General features: G+C 36.9%; 1 protein-coding gene across 3 annotated transcripts in view; it reads left to right on the forward strand.

Moving 5' to 3' along the window:
* Positions 1 to 18,938, forward strand: part of MAP3K21 (mitogen-activated protein kinase kinase kinase 21) — a 42,232-nt gene extending 23,294 nt beyond the window's left edge. For 2 of the 3 annotated variants that reach the window (XM_071738992.1, XM_071738994.1), the window contains exons 3-11: positions 1,650 to 1,798; positions 2,570 to 2,745; positions 7,049 to 7,289; positions 8,921 to 9,043; positions 11,654 to 11,770; positions 12,325 to 12,475; positions 13,490 to 13,584; positions 13,916 to 14,692; positions 15,721 to 18,938. In XM_071738992.1, the coding sequence (XP_071595093.1) occupies positions 1,650 to 1,798; positions 2,570 to 2,745; positions 7,049 to 7,289; positions 8,921 to 9,043; positions 11,654 to 11,770; positions 12,325 to 12,475; positions 13,490 to 13,584; positions 13,916 to 14,692; positions 15,721 to 16,145 (2,254 nt within the window). In that variant the 3' untranslated portion in view covers positions 16,146 to 18,938. The remainder of the gene's footprint in view (positions 1 to 1,649; positions 1,799 to 2,569; positions 2,746 to 7,048; positions 7,290 to 8,920; positions 9,044 to 11,653; positions 11,771 to 12,324; positions 12,476 to 13,489; positions 13,585 to 13,915; positions 14,693 to 15,720) is intronic. The other variant, XM_071738993.1, reaches the window with a different exon arrangement.
* The last annotated feature ends 943 nt before the right edge of the window (positions 18,939 to 19,881 follow it).

Genomic DNA, 19,881 nt, shown 5'->3' on the forward strand with positions numbered 1-19,881 from the left:
AATTAGTATTTTTTTCCTTTTTTGAGCCTAGAACTGCAGAGATTAAAATGGAAAAACTTAAAAAGTACAAGAATTCTTTATTCTATTTTCATTTTTAATTATCTATAATATTATATATGATATATATATATATACTTATATATATATATTTAGGAATTGACTGTATTCCTCAACACTAACTTCATTACATAAACAAAACAGAGATGAAGAAACTACTGGTGGTGTTTGTTTTGTTTCTGCACAGGTTGCTGTTTCATCAAAGTGATGTTGTAAGGTCTCATATAATGCCAAATGCCTTTTTCTCATTAAGGGGAGTGTGACAGGAAAACTTCACTAGTGTGTGTTCTCTTCCCTGCCACATCTGCTGTAGTTGAGGGGGTATTTCTAGTGATAAGGGGCACATAGTTAGGGAAGGGGCACACAGCCCTTACCCCTCCACTCCTGTATCCATTTCTTCTCATGGAAGAGAGTTCAGTTCAGTCCTGCAAGACCTGCAGGTAGTTTGACCACACTTTTGGAGACAAAGGGTAAGAGCAATACTTTGTATTCTGGTTTTTTTTCCCTTGCCTGCTGACTTCAGGTTCCAAAAGCAGAAATAGGGTTATCCTTTTTTCCTTGTTCCATAGGTAGTGGAACACAAGAGGAAAGAAATAGCAAACAAAAAACCACTATCAATTCATCAAGTTCATTTTAGGTTTATTTTCCAAAAGGAATAATTCCTGCTTCCAAGCATAATGACTGAAAACTTCATTTCAGTGGTGGTGGAATGGGAGCTCCAGAGCTGTCCCAGCCCATTGTAGGATCTGGGATGACTTGGGCAAGGCAAGTGTTGGGCACACAGAGCCAAAGAAGGTAAAAGCACACAAAGCTCTTCTGGAGTGGAGAGCATAGCAGAAATTCCTGCAATTAATATTGCTGCAATAGCAATTCCTATGATTCTTGAGAATCATAGGATGCTGAGAAAAGATCTTTTCATGCCTCCAACCTTTTACTGGAAATAATGTTGTTTTGTTTGAGTTTTTTTTTCCTAGCATTGAGAAATTAGTTGTCTCTTTATGTAGTCATTCTCAGCCCTGTTGCATCTCCTGTGAAAAGTAAAAATTGTTCAGGCCTTTATATATACACAGAAGGAATTAGAAATGCAAACTTAGCTGAATCTTTTCTGGTATTTTTTATTACTAATATTAAATAAAATTAATAAAAGTTTTCACATATATCTAGGTAAATTTTTGTGAAATGCTTGCAAAGAGGAATGGCCTGAATGCTCTGCTGAGGTTTTCTGGGTTTTTGGTTATTTTTATCGTTTGTTTGGTTTTTGGTGGGGGAAGGTTGCCTGTTTTCCTGTCATTCAGACTTGTGATTGCAAGAGAGATTTATGTGATGCTAGCATTTCTATAAAAGTGATTTCAGGCTGCATTATGAATAGGAGAGTGAGCCAGTTCTTGGGGTCTTACCCAGTTTGGTTAATCCCTATTAGTGGAAAGGTGCAAAATGACTTCAAGTAGAGCTGACTCCTAAAGGCTTTCACCTTTGACATGGGAAATCCTCCTGAATTTCAGTGCATGACTGGACAGATACTTGTTGTTCTTGCATAAACAGTGTGTCAGTCTTCAGAAAATAACCATTAAAAAAAAAATTACTTTTTGTAGTTACGGAGTGTTGCTGTGGGAACTGCTTACAGGAGAAGTTCCTTACCGTGGCATTGATGGCCTTGCTGTGGCTTATGGAGTTGCTGTCAATAAACTTACTTTGCCCATTCCATCCACCTGCCCTGAACCATTTGCAAAGCTAATGAAAGGTATCTATGCTGTTTCTTTATATTTAAACAGTCATGGGTTTTTTTTTGGGGGTTATCCTTTTTTTGGGTTATCCTTGCCTTGTACTAGTTGTGGGGTTGTGAAATTAACACCTCAATTAATAGTTTACAAATATATTTGTTAATGTACAAAGTGTGTTTTTACACAGCAAGCTGGTGTTACAGACAGATGAATGAGTTTCTGAAGAAGTTGTGCAGCTTTACACTGTACTGCACAAGTTCTTCAGTAGAGGCACAGTACATTTTTTGCTTTGGTTTTGTTGATTTCCTTTTACACTCATACTGCATTAATTTTTATGAACTACAGGATGCACTACAGATCAATACAAGGTCAAGATTAAAATCCCAAGGGGAAGTAATGCAGATGCCTTTTTTTTTCCCCATATTGTTTCTTCCTGAATGTCAGAAGTGTTTTGCAAAAACTTTCAAGAGAAATATACATGCTAATGACCATTTCTTTGAGTTTAATGAATTTATTTACCCTCAATATGTATCCCTTCTGTGCAGTAGTGCTACTTTTACTATTTCAAATCCTAAAGATAAGAGATGAATGAAAACTGGCTGTAAATAACACAGTCTTTTGAGTAGAGGTAGGTAGATGTCACTTCTGTAAATGGAAAAGGAACTAAAGAAGCATTGCAGATAAAGGGAACATGTTAGAAGTTGAAGCTCAGTATCAACTAACTTGATATTCATGTAGTTCAAAGATTTCAATGTTTTATTAAAAACTGATGGGATTTTGATAAATTCTAGAATGCTGGGAGCAGGACCCTCATATCCGACCATCGTTTGCCTTAATTCTTGAACAGCTCACTGCCATTGAAGGGGCAGTTATGACTGAAATGCCTCAAGACTCTTTCCATTCCATGCAAGATGACTGGAAACTGGAAATTCAGCAGATATTCAATGAATTGAGGACCAAGGAGAAAGTAAGTTGATTTTTTCAATTGTTTAGCATTGAAGGAAGGGCACGTGTGTGTGTGCTTTTATGTGGTGCAGCAGTTCTGAACAGTGGAATTCTGGCTTATCAGTATAATACTAGAAACCTGCTTTAGTGGTGGAGACACTCATGAGAGGATAAACTACTTGGAAGAAAGGATTTACTCTCTCATTAAAGCATTATTAGTTTAAGTTGCCTATTCTTGGTGGATATACAGTTCTTAATTTCCATTAATATGTTTCTGGACAGTATTTTAAGATAATCCTGTCTGTCAGAACACTTACTGTAGAAAAGAGGTTTTTAATGCAGGGTTTCTCAAAATTCCAGTGTTGCTTTTCCTCTTTCCATATTCTTGTACCATGATATATTTGTGCTAAATGAGTGCTCAGTGTTAATTCTCCTTGCCTCTTAGTTCCAACTAATTTTTAATCACTCTGGGGTTTCTTTTCTTTTGGACAACTTGATGAAGAGAACAGTTGCACCAAGCCTTGTGTCCTCTTGGGTCTTGTTAGAAATGCTCCTAGTAGAAAGGTTCCTCTTTTCTAGTCTGTCTTGTCAGTTTTCATTAGGTGGTAACAGATGAGAAAGAAGATAATTGAGATGTTCAGTGACTTGTAAAGAAGTCTTTATGAAAGACAGTCACTGACAAAAGCAAAAACTAAACTCCTGCCTTGCAAGTAGCTGTTGGTAGCCTTTGTCCCTCGTTTCTTCTCACCAAGTGTCACAGATGGCTGGTGGTGTCTGGTGATGGGTGTGACATTACAGAGCTACTGTACTATCAGCAGAGGCCATATCAGGATTTATTAATCACCACTAAGATTTCAGTATCATCAATAATATTCTTACATATTTCCTATTTGCCTTTTCCTCCACCCTCTGCTTTGCCCTCTTCCATTTTCCTTCACAGAACTGGATGAGTCTCTGCCCTGCCTGCAGTGGGTAGGGCTGTGTGGCTCTAGCTGGCAGATCTTTTCCTTTCCAGATGAGTTAAAGTCCCTCTATAGAGAGGAGAAACTTCCTTTTTTACTTGCCATGGCATCATCAGCCACTGCATTTACTTGCTACAAAATATGATAGGGCATAGCTCTCTTTTTTGCTCCTCTAGCAACAGCTCAGCCAACAATTATAAAAGGCATTCCCATTCAGGTTTGGTTTGGGTTTGTTTGGTTTTTGTTTTTTTTTTAATTATTAATATTCTTATTTTTACTTTATTTTCTAGAGACATTAATCCAGTATGAGACTCCCTGTTGAAGAAAAATCTGACTAAATCTTAAATACAAAGCTTTGGGAAGATAGTCCAATTTTTGGTTTAAAAGTGAGGCTTAATTTGGGAGGGGGAAAGATAAAATGGAATTTATTCCTCGTGTGCTAAAGTAAATGCACCTCCAAAGGCATCTGCCCTCATTAGGTAAACCTGTTTTAAGAATGGAAGGATGTAACACTGAATTAGACAAGGCTTTCATATGCATGACCTTATTTCATTTGGCACAGCATCAATTTTCCTGACAGATACTAAGGGGAAGTAATGTCTATCAAGTATTTATATAAAAATAATAAAACAAAACTAAAAAACCTGCATGGAGTCTTAAGCCCTGGAAAAGAGGAACTTCTATAGCTGGAGGAATTTCCTCAAGGGCTTGCTGTAAATGAGTGGTGGTGACACCCACTCCAAGAACAGATCCCAATCTTCCTTTGACAAATATTCTTGAGCAACTTAAATTTAGAATTCTTTCCTAGCTTCCTTACAATGGGTGTTTTAATTGTGGGGTGGTGTAAAAGCATTGCATAACTAATTGCAGTAGGTCTGGTTTTAATTAGTTTATTTAGAAAAGGGTAAATACTTAATCTCTCAGTGAGGAAACACTGTACTTTTTCTACCCCATCTACCTTTTTAAAACAGGCTTTCAATTTTTGTCTTGTTACTCAGGTTTTTTTAACATGGATTTGAGAAAAGCAAGACAGATAATCAACAGAGTCTCCTAATAAATGTTTATTACTGTATTAATACAGTATTAAATATCTTTACTATTTAAAGTACCTTTATTCTTAATTTGTGTTCATGTAGCTTCTGCTTCCAACCCTTTGTAAAGTTTTGACTGGATGAGAGAAGGAGGAAAGTGAGAATTTGTTGTAATTTCTAAAGTTAAAAAAAAAGACCAAACAAACCCACTCCTCCCTCCAAAAAAAAAAAAATCAAACAAACCAGCCCTTGAAATCTTACTTGCTGGCTTGAACACAGGCTGCTTTGAATTTCCAAGGTAGAATTGCCTTTTATGAAACCGTTTTTGCTAAGCAAAGTGGATTTAAAAAAACAACAATTAAAAAAAAAAATTGGGCTGCAATAAGCTCACTTAAAACTAGCAAACCATACAAAAATTTATTTATTTTCATTCATTATTTCATTCAGTTAAATTTGATAACAGTGATAAACGTATCTGTGTGCTATAGTTATAAAGAAAAACAATATCTTTCTGAGAAATTCTCACTGAATGAGATTTTGCCTCAGTGCTAACCCCTCTTTTAGCATCCCTGTACTTTCTGGCAACACAGAGAGGATTTTTTTTTTCTCATATGAAAACACCAAAGGGGTGTAGTTCAGGAGCTCATTTATTCCAGGCAAAATAGAAGTTTAAAAGAGCAGAAAATTTGTTTTTTCTTTCAGTGTATGAGATAAGAAATTGTGCTGGTGTACATTACTGGATATTGCTCAGCAGAAGTAGGCTGTGTGCTCTGAAAAAAAGCTACAGCAAAATACACCACAGTTGTAAGATCAGACAGTGAAACAATGTCTTAACTTTAAACAGGAAAAAGATTCTTACATATCCAAAACTTTTATTGTAGCTTAACTTCAAATACTGATTTTCTTTTTGAATGACAATTTCTTTCCAGGTGTAATTTACATACTATGTGTAAATATTAAAAAATGTGTAATCAGAAATATAGAGTATCAGTCACACTGTAGCTTCTCCTTTTCCTGTACTCCCTCCTTCAGCAGCACAGACTGCAACACTTCTGGGTAAGGCTGTTTTGTGTATAATATACTCCATGCTATAAAGGGAGGTCTGCTTAAATTTCCAATGTATTTTAAAGGATTTTGGAAGCTGAAGATTAAGATTATTTTAGGATGGTAGATTTGTAGCTGTTCAGACTTGGGGATTCATTTATGTGAAAAAATTAGTTCTCCAAAATAAAAAGGTGTAAAGGGAAAAGAGCAGCTATTGTGTGGGATTGATGTGTGGAGAGGCTATGTGGTGTAATTCAGTGGTTAGCAGCTGTTTGATGTTATACAGATACCTGCTGGGTTTTAATTAAGAAATGGCTGTCTTCTGTCTTACGACTTGGTTTATCCTATTACACTAATCCTCCTTTGGTGTAATACTGATGGCTTTTCGAGATAGAAAAGTGCTACTTAATACATGGCTGAAAAACAGGAGAGGTTAGAAAATTTAAGATAAAGACATTAATTTGTGTAGCTGTCAGTACATGGACTTGATGTTAGTGCATGGGAGCTGAGAGCAGCCCTGATGCCGTGCGAGTCTCTGGTGTGAAGTTTCTGCTGGGCTGTAAACTCATAGTCTTGGGTTGGAGGTGTTGTCCCCATTGCCAACAGTGTGTTAAGTGACTCAAGCTAAATGGTTAAAAAGAAATCTGTGTAATGCTTAACTCTGTCCAGCTACAGAACCTTGGTTTATGCAGACTGGGGGATTATCAGACATATCAGGCAACACATCAGGCAACTGGGCTGGTGAAGGGACTCGAGCACAGATCCTATGAGGAGAGGCTGAGGGAGCTGGGGGTGTTGAGGCTGGAGAAGAGGAGGCTCAGGGGAGACCTCATCACTCTCTACAACTCCCTGAAAGGAGGTTGGAGCCAGGGGGGGGGTTGGTCTCTTTTCCCAGGCAACTCTCAGCAAGACAAGAGGGCACAAGAGGTCTCAAGTTGTGCCAGGGGAGGTTTAGGTTGGACATTAGAAAGAATTTCTTTACAGAGAGGGTGCTCAGCCATTGGAATGGGCTGCCCAGGGAAGGGGTGGATTCTCCATCCCTGGAGATATTTCAAAAGAGCCTGGATGTGGCACTCAGTGCCATGGGCTGGGAACTGCAGCGGGAGGGGATCAAGGGTTGGACTTGATGATCTCTGAGGTCCCTTCCAACCCAGCCAATTCTGTGATTCTATGATATGTGCATGTTATGCGTGTATAGAGCATCAGGGAAACAGATGAGGAAATGCAGCCAACTGTGCATTTTATATATTCTTCAAGAATTAAATTGTTAATTTGTGTGCATTTTCAGGAGCTTCGTTCCCGAGAAGAGGAGCTGACAAGAGCAGCTCTGCAGCAGAAATCTCAGGAGGAGCTGCTGAAGCGCCGCGAGCAGCAGTTGGCAGAACGGGAGATCGATGTCCTGGAGCGTGAGCTGAACATCATGATATTCCAGCTAAATCAGGAGAAACCCAATGTAAAGAAGAGGAAGGGCAAGTTTAAAAGGAGCAGATTAAAACTGAAAGATGGACACAGAATTAGTTTGCCTTCAGGTTTGCCTTTTTTCTTTTTAGTTCACAGTATTACAACTTCATGTGCAGGCTTCAGCTCCATGGTTAATATTACCAGTAGTAAAAGGATGTGGTAAGAGTTTTATAGCCTTTTTTTTTTTTCTCCAAGAAAACAGCTTTCACATATCATAATTTTATGGAATATTCTTATGGGATAATCCTCAGAGAATTTCAGCTGGAAGAATCTTTTATCTGATTCAACTAAATGTCCATTGTGTCTGGAAAGAGTCAAATGATTTAAGACTGATTCAAGTTTCACATTTTCCCTCTCATACTTTTTATGCAGATAGAAAAGCAACTTTTTATCACATCCCAGAACTTTCTAACACAATCAAATATTAGTGCTGTTTGCCCTAAACTTGCAAATACATAGAAAACCAGCACTTAATAATGCCACTCGGGAACGCATGAAAATGTCCCCTTAGGAAAGGAGGTGTGTTTGTAGTAAGTTGGGGGTTTTTTTCGTGTCAGGGACTGGTTTAGTGGCAGCTTTTTGATGTTGCCACGAGATGGCACTACAGAAACTCAAGGCTGTGCCCATGGTTGGAAAGATTTCTGGTGTGATACCAGCACTTCCTTCCAGTAACTTCCAGGTCAAGTCTGTCAGTTTATTACTAATGCAGTAAGAACTTAATGCTACACTAACACATGTCTGGTCAAATCATAGCTGCCTGTAGTTGGAAAGAGAAAAAGAGAAACATTCAGAGGTCTGTTCCACCACTAGGGAAATAAGCTAAGTTTTCCTTAATTTAATATTAACAGTAAATAAAATAAAAATCACATGGCAGCCTGCCAGGTAAGATTGTTAGGTTGGTTTATGCTTCAATTAAATATTTAGTTCTTTGTTTCCAGGTAGACTTGATTTTAACTTAAAAAAGTGATAAACAGATTTAGTCAGAAAACCCCTTAGCTCTTTGTTGTCAAGAATCATTGAGATTAATTTGTGCTTTAGTCAGGTCTGGTGTAAGAATAGCATGCGAGCTCATTGCACTGATGATGGGGCATAATGTCAGGTTTATTTTCATAACTTTTTCCTTACTTGCCTGTATGTGTTGCTGTTTGGGTTTTTTTGTTTGTTTTATTTTGTATTTTTTGTTGTTATAAATATTTGTAGCTTGGAGCTTGGTGTCTTGTTTTTCTGACGTTGATACATGTAACAAGCATTAAAAACAGCACCAAATTTTATATGAATCACATTTAAAAAAAAGAGGGTAAATTGATTGCCATGAATATTGATCTATTTGAGATGAAATGTTGAGATTTTTCTTTCCCTCTGTGACAACCAAAAAGATTAACAGCTTGTGATGGGATTGTGTCTCGGTTTGGATCCACTTGGACCTACCTGTTGTAGAGTGTCTGTGAAGGTGTAAAATCCTGCCTAAACTGTTACCTTGAGTTAGTTTGTTGGTATTTTTAATATGAACATCTCTTACACTATCAAGTCTAATTCATTATATAGCTTTAATTATTTTAACAATAGTGTAGTTTCTTGAAGACTTTATGGGGTTTTTTTTTTTTGTTTTTTGCTTGTTTGTTTTGGGTTTTATGTGCTTTGTTTTGGTTTGTTTTTTGAATTTAGAATGTTAAGGTTGATTTGGTTTTCTCTTTTGTAGATTTCCAGCACAAAATAACAGTGCAGGCATCCCCCAATCTGGATAAGAGGAGGAGTTTAAACAGCAACAGCTCTAGTCCATCAAGTAGCCCCACAATAATTCCTCGCCTTCGAGCTATACAGTGTAAGTCTGCACCATTCCTCTTTGGTTTATTCAGCTGACAGAGACCATTTGTTCCATACACGCACTGAAACATTGGAAAAATCATCAGATTCCAGACTGCTTTCTGTCTGATTTCCAGGCTCCTCAACTTATTGTAACATTTGCAACTTTTTCTTCTTTGATGGGAGGGATCATGGTGCTGAAATGCTAATTAATTTTCAGTTATTCAAGATTATTTAAATATACTTTACATATTTAAATATACTTTATACTTTAAATTGTGTATTTCCTTATCATCTTCAGGAACTCCTTTGTGAACTGATTGGGATAAAACAACAATCAAAATTTGTAATGACAAAAGGCAAGGTCTCACGTTTAGAACCTATGTAAGATAGAAAACAAGTTTTATATTAGGTGTTGGAGTTGGTAAAGGAAGTCATTTATAGACTATCCTAAAGAAGGAAAAAAATAGGAAAGATTCAATAAATAAGGGTGTCATCTAAGATGGAAAGGCCAAGTAATCAGCCAGCAACCTAGCTTGCTTTTGTCAAAAGAGAAGGAGGCTTTAAAAAAAAAAATAATTAAAAAAAACAACACACAAGGAAAAAATTAAGTAGAAAGCTTGCTTTAGGTTTTCTGAGAGAAGGAGAAAGAAACAGGAATAAAATTGTGGGTAGGCTTATGGGCATAACTATGGAATAACCACGTGTGCTGATGACATAAAAGGTGTGTTCATGCAGTGGAGGTACCATGAATATGGAAGGAAATGGCTTTTATTGTTACAGGGAAGCCTGCATTTATATTTGGGAATGACATAGGTAGAGATAGAAAATCCCTTTGTGATTCCCTGCTTGCATGTATACTGTGAACAGTTGTGCAGAGTAAATTGTCTAATTATCCATATTTAAAGTAGAATCCCATGAGAAAGAAAAAAGCCTCAAGTTTCTCTCATTGTATGAAATCAAGTGGAACTTGTTCCAGCTGATTGCTTGTGGAATGTGAAGACTTGTGAGGGAAATTACTTCAGAATCTGGCTTTTATCAGATATAAGTAAGGAGGAGGGAAAATCAAAATGCATAGGCATTTTTCTGCACACTGTTTTGTAGCTAATTTAAATTTTTAAAATTTTTTTTTAACCAACCTGAAACTTTATTTAAAGATTAGATAGAAACCAGATCTCTCACCTCCTTTGGAATACCTCTATCTTATGAAATCCTTTTCATCATGGCTATCTAAAGGAGGAGGGGTGTTTTTTCTGGCAGTAACTTGATTATTTGTTTGAACTGAAAGTAAGACAGTTCTCTGGGCAAAGACTGTTACTGTCCATATGTTATGGATAAAGGAGTGAGGTGGACAAACCCTGTCTTGCTTTTCTTCATGAAAATATAAGTGGAAGGAAAATTATATGAAGTCCTTTGTAGAAGTTAGCTGACACAGTGTCTGTGTTGGTAATGGCTTTCTGACCTCAAACCATTAGATTTTTCTGATTAATATTTTCAATTTTTTACTGCAAAAAGGTAAGGAAGGTTTTGTTAGTACAATGCCATAACTACATAAACTGAAGACTCTCTCGTTTTATCTTTGACTATCCTTGCTCTGTATGAAAATGCATGGAAATGAAGCAAATTGAGGTATTGTCATGATTTTGAAAACTTGAGGGTTCTATTTATTTTTTTTTTTTAATTTACAGTCTTACATAATCTATAGTGGTGCCAGTCCTTGTGTGTGTGCAAAATGCCAACGGGGATTTTTTTTATTTTTTTTTTTTTTTAATTCAAGCACACATTTGTGTTTGTAGGACTGGAACATACAGGACAACATAAAAGCTCTCCTTTAAAAAAAAAAGAACACTTCTGTTACTGTGTTTGGATCCCTGGGCTTTACCTAGAAGCTTATCAGATCTCTCAGGAGTATCTGGCTGAAACCATTGAGCTTCCACACCCCTCTGCACCTGTGCAAAATAAATTTTCTTTCCCACAATAATATTTTATCTTGATTTAACTTCAAAGTGTCTTTGTCTCAAGAAGACTTGCTCAAATACAAATAATTTGAACAGGCATATCTAACAATTGATTACTTGATTGCTTCACTTTGTCATGAGTGAGTCTGGCCTCCAAATCTTAAAAGTTCTCTAAGTTAAAATAAAAATCTAGTTAATTGTAAATCTTGTGATTAAAACAAATACAGCTTTGGAAGGTATTTTAAAGAAAGGGGGAAAACCAGTAAGATATTTCCATAGGTCCTGAAATGTGGTTAAAAAGGAAGTGTAAAGAAGGCAAGTGCCCTAATACAGGGGAAGCTATGCTGGCAAGGTGTCCAGTGAGGCAGGAGAAGCAGCAGAACCATGGGCTAGTAAATGCTACCTCCTTTATCATGCTGTTTATAACTGTCTAAGTTACTTTTCCAGTTAGTCATATGCAAAAAAATCTACTTTTGAGAGTCTAGTCCTAGCCAGAGGATCCTCTGAACCCCAAGTAAAAACCCTCTGTCAAAGAATGCTTCATAGAGCTGGACTATAAGGTGCTTTTGTAGATCTGGATTTTACAAGCCAACCAAAAATAACAAGGAAACAGCTTCACTTCTGAAATTGTCCTGACTAAGATCTCTACCACATTCTCAATTTTTCCTCAGTGATTCCTAAAACAGACACACACACAACTAATGGCCGAAGAAACAGTGTGTATGTGTACCAGCAAGATGTAGATATCACAAGTGAATATGAACTTCCCAGTGGGGTTCTGAAAACAGGCAAGATTTCATTATGTTTCAAAGGTGCTGGTTCTGTTTAATTTAACAGTTGAGACAGTGACAGACTAAGCATTTAATGAAGGTCAGACACTTCAAAAGGATAATTTGTTTTGGTGTAGCGAGAAAGAAAATGTTAAGCATTGTCACAATTGGAATATTCTGTTTCATTTGATACCTGTCATTCCACACAATATATTTCCTTCATTTTAATTTAAGTGCTCAGTCTAAATCACTTGTCTGAATTACCTCAATATAAGGTTCTCAGTTAAAGGAAGCATGGAAAATATGATTGTGCTGCTTTATCTTTAATTCGTGTCTCGTCAGCTCACAAATGATTTTTCTTGCTTGCTCATCTTTTTAGATCAGTGCATTTTCTGTGGTGGTTTTTGTAAAGGGAAAAAATGCCTCCAATTTTGTTTACTCCTCATGTTACTGTGTCAAAATGGTTTTGCAGTTAAGAAAATAGTCTCCTTCTGTCTGTCAAAATATTTTAGTTTTAGGCATGCTATTTATGCATGGGTTTTTTTGTTTGTGTTTTTAAATCCCATCTCTAGTGACTTCAGATGAAAGCAACAGAACTTGGGGAAGGAGCACAGCTTATCACCAGGAGGAGTTTGAAGATGTGAAGAGAAGTTTTAAAAAGAGAGGTTGTACATGGGGACCAAGTTCAGTTCAAACAAAGGATCGTGCAGATTGTAAGGACAAGTATGTCTACTACATTTTGTTTGTTTGATAGTACTAAACATCCTCCTGACACAGCAAGAGAATTTGTGCAGTCTCTGGTTTTAGCTGAAGCTCAGTCCTACCTTTTAATTAATTTAGGATTTACATTAATAATGAGTAGCTCCCCCACATAGATTTGAGGATAAACCAGTTACTTAAGATTTTGATGGTTTTTATCTGTTACACTTTATCTCTGGTTTCTGAGACTTGGAATATACTGGGATGCTGAGCTGCTGATGTGAACCAGACATTGATGCCTGGCTGCCTGATTTGTCCTTCCTCAGATTGCCTTGAGGAACTGCAAGCAGCCCCCAGTGGGCACTTCCAGTATGACTGGCTGACTGGCTTCTCATCTGTGAAGTATAATTCACACCTGCAATATCATTTATGATGACAAGCACAGGGTGAAAGGGTTCTGATAATCAGTTGGGCACCTTCACTTTCAGATAATTTTTTTCTGATTTTTGGAAACTGGAGGAGATTTTTCTGAAGCAAGACATCCTTTTCCTTTGTCTCTTCTAGTATATATAATTATTCATAGCACTTTTTTTTTTTTCTTGGTTGAGACACCTGCCCCCTCACCTCTGGCAGCAGTTGGTTCCATACCATCTGTTGGAGCTGGCTTTATGATATTTTTGTTTGATTTAAAGTCACTATGTTGAATACATTTCCAGTATTCACATAATTTCTATTGCCCAGGTTTCCTCCAACTTTTGTGCTTCGGTATAATCCAGGCCCATTTTTCACTGACTTTCTTTTTAGGCTGGAAATTTTCATCTTACAAGGAATATCTTACATAAGGCGTATATCAATTCATAATAACATGATTGTGTGCTATCATTTATAATAGATTTTTAATCTTTAGAAAGCTTTGTTGTTTTCAAGTTATGTAATACATATTTATAGTTTAAAAAAAGAACTGGTAGTAATTTCCTTGGCAAAGTGTAGATGAGCATGGTATAATCTGCAATATCAAACTAACTGTTGTTATTTCAGAATAAGACCCCTTTCAGATGGCAGCAACCCTTGGTCAACCCTTTTAATGAAAAATCAGAAGGGTGTTCCCTTAGCTTCATTATTTGTGGACCAAGGTAAGAACTATTTTTGAAAAAGTAAAAGTTGCCATATAATGGTATCAAGTACACCTGCAGTGTTATAAATCATGTAGTTTGATTCCTGAAGGATTATGCAGATTATTAGAAGAGTACTCATGCTGCAAGGCATTTTCCTGGGGAAAAAAACTATCTATAATAATAGAATATATTTCTGATTCTTAGAGTTGAGTCTCTGAGCTTCTGACTGCAAGGGGGTGGATGGTATTCCTTGAGGTGCAAGTGGAAGGAAGTAGTGGGGTACAAATGCAGATATGTAAGAGCAAAAAACCCAAATCTCAATCTTAAAGTAAGCTTCAATATTTTATAGGTGTCTGTACTGATAAGAAGCTTCTCCCTGAAGGTTTGGACAGTAAAAGACCAAAGCCAATTAAGTTGCCAAATCAGGCCTATATTAATCTACCTCTTTGGAAAGATGATCAGGGAGAGAATACAGCAGAACATGAGAGCTTTGAAGAAGGAACCTCTGCGAGTTCGACGAACAGTACTCCTCAAGTGACACCTACAAACAGTCTGAGCAGGACACTGCAGAAAAAGAAGACTGATTCAGTGCTGTATGGCTGTGCTGTCCTCCTTGCATCAGTTGCCCTGGGCTTAGATATCCGAGAGCTGAACAAATCCCAGGGTCCAGATGAACTCTTGCCTAAAGATGAGAAGAAGAAGCGGGATGGGCTATTCCAGCGTGCTTCAAAGTTCCGTAGGAGTGCCAGCCCTACAAGACTGCAGTCCAAAAAAGAGGAAGCAAGTATTCCCACCCTAAATCCAGCTGCAAATGCTGTGAATCTTCTCTCCATGCCCTCCATTTCCACGAAATGCCTACTGCAACCTGACAGTGAAGATGCCTTCGTAAGCACTGTGCTTGGTGATTGTGGTCCGTGCAGTTCCACTGGTGACTTTTCATCCAGAAGTAAGAGAGAGCAGAGTATGCAGCTGGCTCCTAACACAGTTTCTACACGATTAAAAAATCAGCCTTTTCATTTTTCTCTGAAGCAAGAATCTCAAAATGTGCCAGATGATTCCTCGACAAAGTTGGGTGCATTGGGTCACAGAAGAACCTTATCAGATGGGAACAATTTCCATACTACAGGTGGGTGATTAAGAACTTAAAATGTAGGCAATTTTTAAGTATAGAAAGATAAAATTTAGAGAAAACAACCATTCACTAAAGAGTTGCTAAGATTTTTGTTACATGTTAAGACTTTGCTGAGTCACCATACCTATATGTGGGTAAGCCTTCTGTGTTGAACCTTAAATAAACTTCCTCCACTGAGAATAGTGTGGATATGGAGATTTAAGGGGAAGAGGTGGTTTGTTTTAAGTGTTACCTATTTTTCTCAGAAATTGCAAAAATAGGTTTCCTTCGTTTCCTTTTCATGGCAGCAAAAACCCTTCTTTTTTTAAATATACAATATCAGCATTTTGGCTGAAGTAAACTGAGACTGTGTACCTGTGGACCTCTTGAGACTGAGAGTACACTTGTTTAATAGAGTTTGACAGTCCCCAGAGATGAGAATTATTTTATTACTGCATATTTACCTCAAGAAAAACAAGTCTGGAAAGTTTTGATTCACTTGCTTGACCCAAGAGTTATGTTGTATTTCCCACACATCCTTAAGTTAAGCTGCTGATAAAAATTTCAGCTGAAATAAAGGTCTTTAAATCTGGTTTCTATTTAATTGGATAAGTTCATGATTACTGAGTCTTTGAAAAGATGTTCTAAATGCCAATACTGGTTTCTGTTGTGGCTTAAATGTAATACTCTTCAATGTACTCTGTGCATATTTAATCACTGATAATTGGACAAATTTGTGAGGCTTTTCTCCAGTCTTAACATTCACCCTGTTATTGGGTGGTTCATGTTTCTCTCTCTGTCTTCTGTTAGGAATAAAAATAAATATTTATGGCCTCTAGCAGAGAACATAGATACAGAAAATGTTACTTGAGCACTGCTCATCCTCGTAGGGGGTTCCCCACAAATGTAAGAGCAGTTAAATTTCTATGATGGTAAAAAAAAAACCTCCAGTGTTTATGGCAACCCAGTTTTACAAATGAAAGGGGAAATCAAGATTTCACATGGTTTAAATACTTCTGTGGCTTTTTTTTGCTTTCCCCTAGCTAATGGATTTGCTTCAACCAATGATGTCTCTGCATCACCACATTTATCAGTTTCTGGAACTCTTCCTTCTCCATCTGCTCAACAAAGAAGCAACCACAGTGGTGTTTCAACTGAGAAGCAAAGTGCTGTCAATATTATATCAAGGCCTCGACCTTCTTCTCTAAGAAGTAAAATTGATTCATGGCAGATTATTCCACGTATTATTAAACCAAACTCTAAAGACTCTGAATATTTAGAGGGCAATGGAGGTCCAGGTGTTAACTTCTTGCCAGATGCAGAGGAAAGAACTAATTGCCACATGCCCTCATTACTTGATCTTGATGTGGAAGGTCAGAACAGAGACTGCACTGTGCCTTTATGTAGAATGAAGAGCAAAACTTGTCGTCCATCTATATATGAACTGGAGAGAGAGTTTCTGTCGTGAGAGCCTTTCATTTTTAAGATGTTTGCTTTTTAAAGGGGAACAAATATAAAATTCATGTCCATCTAATTCTTTGTGCTGCTGTTTTCTGATGTACTGTGACGAATAGTACCAAAATTATTAAAATGGGCAGCTAATTAAGCAAGTGTAGTAGGTGCCTTTTTCAAATGCTCCTTGGAGTCCCAGCTAGTATTTCAAAAAGCACAATGCTGCAGAACTGCAGAATAGTGTTCTAGGGGAACTTTATAAGCAGATTTTGAATGACAAATGTAACATGCCCACCTCCCTCTGCAGTATCACAGAAGTTTTCTTCAGGTTTGAGGGGTTTTGCTGGAAGTTTAAGTTTTGCACATTGAAAAATGACCTACACAGTAAGGTTTTGTTCCATCAAGAGGAGTTTGTGGTTGTCTGCAGCTTGCCTCTATGGCCTGTAGCAAGGGGATTGAAGATGCTGGTGCAAAAGGTTCTGTTCACTCCTTATTAAGTAGCCATTTAGTTTTTGGAGTTTGATACTGGAATTGGTTAAGGAATTTTCAGTCTTTACCCTTGGTTTTTGTGAGAACTTCCAACTGTTTGCATTGGTTTCTCCAGAAAGTTACACTGCTTGTATAAACACTTAAATCAAGATGGTGACTGAAACCTGAGAGGATAAACTTCAGTATTTCAATTGGATTAAAGGTATTTGACATACTTTATAATGTGAAACAACATTCCTTGTAGGTAAGGATACACTGGAACTTAAATATTTGTACTCTTAACCTTTTGAAGACTACAGTGTTTGCACTGAAAACAATATTCTTGGTTTGGGATTTTTTTTTGTTTGTGATGGAGGGGTTTGCTCCCCCTTCTTGTTTTTTAAACTCTGCTGCACCTTCTGTTGAGGAGAAATGCTGGGTTTTGAGGATGACTGGGTTTGCTTTTAAGTGAGCCAGTGGTGTGTTTTACTGCACTCAAAAGTTTCAAACTGCGATAATTTAATATTAAATCTTACAGTAGAATCTCTGCAGCTTTTCTTCCTGAAGTCACTACTGAGTGCCCAGTTACTCATTTTTAGGAACTAAAAGGACAGAAGTTGATATGCTTGACTGGTTTTCAGTGATAGAAAGGTTCCAGCAAATTCCAAGTAGTCAGCTGTGGGAGGAGGAACATTTAATCTTTAACACAGTTTAATTTCTTACAGTATCAAAAAGTGATTAAATAAAAGCACGTGTACAGTATACTATCCCCAATTAAAGTATTTCTAGAATTTACAAAACATCCCTCATATTCCAGTACCTGAAGTCTTATTTTTCCATATCATTGGAGGTTTAACTAATCTAAATAAGTAAAATTAAATGTTAGAATAAAGCTACCACCTTCCCCTCTGAACGCTGTTTTGTTGAGGCCTTTGTTTTAAATCTTTTCTTCTCCTTTTCAGTTCAGTTGTTAAACAGAATACTCAATTTCTTGAAGCTTCAAACCAAGAGATTAAATAAAAAAGTTTCTGTTCTAAGACTGGTTTGCAATACAGTGGGTACCTTGGGGATGACAGATAATTATGCATATAAAAATCATGAAGTCACACAGAGCAAGGTAAAATGCAGTTTCCCAGCTCTTAAATTGAAACTAAAAAAGGATTTCCTTATATTATTAGTTTACCAAAGGTAAAGACATAACCACTAGGTGTCTGTACATGTAAATACTTGCATAACAGATGATGAAGTTACATTTGATTCACACCTGTTTCTTTTTCAGCATTTTTAGTTCTTTGTCAACATTATTCGAGTTGCACACTGTTCTTTCTTTGTCTTTAATCTTTAATTTCATCAGAACACTTAGATGAAGTATATTCCAATTTTAATACAAAATGTTTTCATAAAATAAAGTCAATTAGCTAATGCAGATGCATCAGATTTTAAATATTGCTTCATAGCAGATTTATTTTAAAGGCTGACTTAGAATTTTAGAGCATTATGTATATTTCAGCTCTTCCTTGATCAATTATTCCTGTGTAATACTGAGAGAAAAGGAGTTGATTGTATCATATGTTTCTGAAGAAAGTATCTTTATTTGGCTTTCTACAGGAAAATCTCAGGTGCTGACGTATTTTGACTTGTAAACTTTTGATAAGTTCTGTACTTTCAAGTTTTATATAATTTTAAATGTTGGATTTTGCACCCTGTGTTTTATAATCAATAGTATCAGCATAGAAAACCCTTTGTGAGCTATATTGTTTTCCCTTATCAGTGGTTTATTTCTCTTGTGATTAAACAAAGATTTCTATTCTTGTTCAGTGGATAATTTCCCATGGGTGGAACACATGATGTGACCAGCACAGGGAGTTGTAATTAATTTAGGAGTTTGCCTTCCACTTCTTATTCTGAGACAGTTTAGGTAAGCCATCTCAAATATTTCTCTTAAGTGATGCATTTTTTTTTTAAGCTATAGTCTTATGGTACTTTCTCATTGTTTTTATAGTCTAAAATTCTAGGCCAGTCTTCACTGAAATAAAAAAAAAAGAGAAACAGAAAAATTATTTGAATCATGGTTTCACTGTCTGTAATTTGCTTGTCACCAGAGAAACTTTCTAAAAAGATGTGGTAATCTGGTATGCATTCAGTGATCTGTCTTGGTTAAAAGGATATTTATTTCAATGTAAGTGAATAGCCTGAACAAATAATAATTTATGTTGATTGTTTTAGCATAAAACTGAAGGTGCTTACACTAGAAAGATAAACACTTGACATGCTGTTTTACAAAACCTGATGATTTAAATGTTTTTATTTAAAAAAAAATAAATGTTTTGTAGCTACTGCATTGCAAAGTGACCTGAATTTTCTTGGAAAATATATTTTAATGCTTTCTTAACACATACAAAGGGGAGTTCTCTAGTGAATAACCAGGAACTATGAACTCTGGTCAGCCTGATCTTGGAACACTAGAATGTAATTGTTACTTGAAGATTAATTATCCAGTACAGGAACATGAAGGTTCCTGTAATTTCTTGCAATTGATGTGGGGAGAAAAATATCAACATAAGCTGACTTTTTCTTTCCTGTGGCTATAATATGTCTTTTGATGCTTTTTCCTGTGTTGGCTGGGTACCTTAAAGAGGTAGAGCAGTGGATCTAAATAAATTCTGCATCTCAGCATCAAGAAAACAGGTAAGGAATTAACATACTTCTGTAGTGGGGTTCTTGATGGGGTAGTGTTTAATGATTTGGTTTGGGGTTTGTTTGTTTATTTGTTTGGGGAGGTTTGGTACTTTGGGGTTTTTGTTTGGCTGGAGTTTTTTTGGCGAATGAACCCAGTATTTTCCTTGTAATATTTTTTAACACCACCACCAGCTTTCCTCTTCTTCCTCAGCATGCTGTGGGTGCATTACCCACTCTGTCTTTAGGGAGAAGAGGAAGTGCACATTTGTGCAGTGGCAACAGGCAGGATACAGCAAACTCTCTAGAGTGCAGTGATTTTCAAAGCTGTAACCCCAGTCCTATGAAGAAAAGTCTGCTTAGAGCTTTTAGTGAAGCTGACTAGATGACAAAAATTCATATTAGGCTCACCAGTGCTAAACAGTAGAGAAGAATAAACTCCCCCAAACACCTGGCAACACTCCTGATGCAGAACACCACTGGCCTTCTTTGCTGTAAGAACACATTGATGTCTGAAGTTCAGCTTGACCACCAGAATCCTCAGGACCCTTTCTGCAAAGCTGCTTCCCAGCAGGTGTGTGGCCCTCAGTGTGTGGGGGTTGTTCCTC

Source organism: Heliangelus exortis, chromosome 3 (genome assembly GCF_036169615.1).
Source record: "Heliangelus exortis chromosome 3, bHelExo1.hap1, whole genome shotgun sequence".
Classification (NCBI taxonomy): Eukaryota; Metazoa; Chordata; class Aves; order Apodiformes; family Trochilidae; genus Heliangelus; species Heliangelus exortis.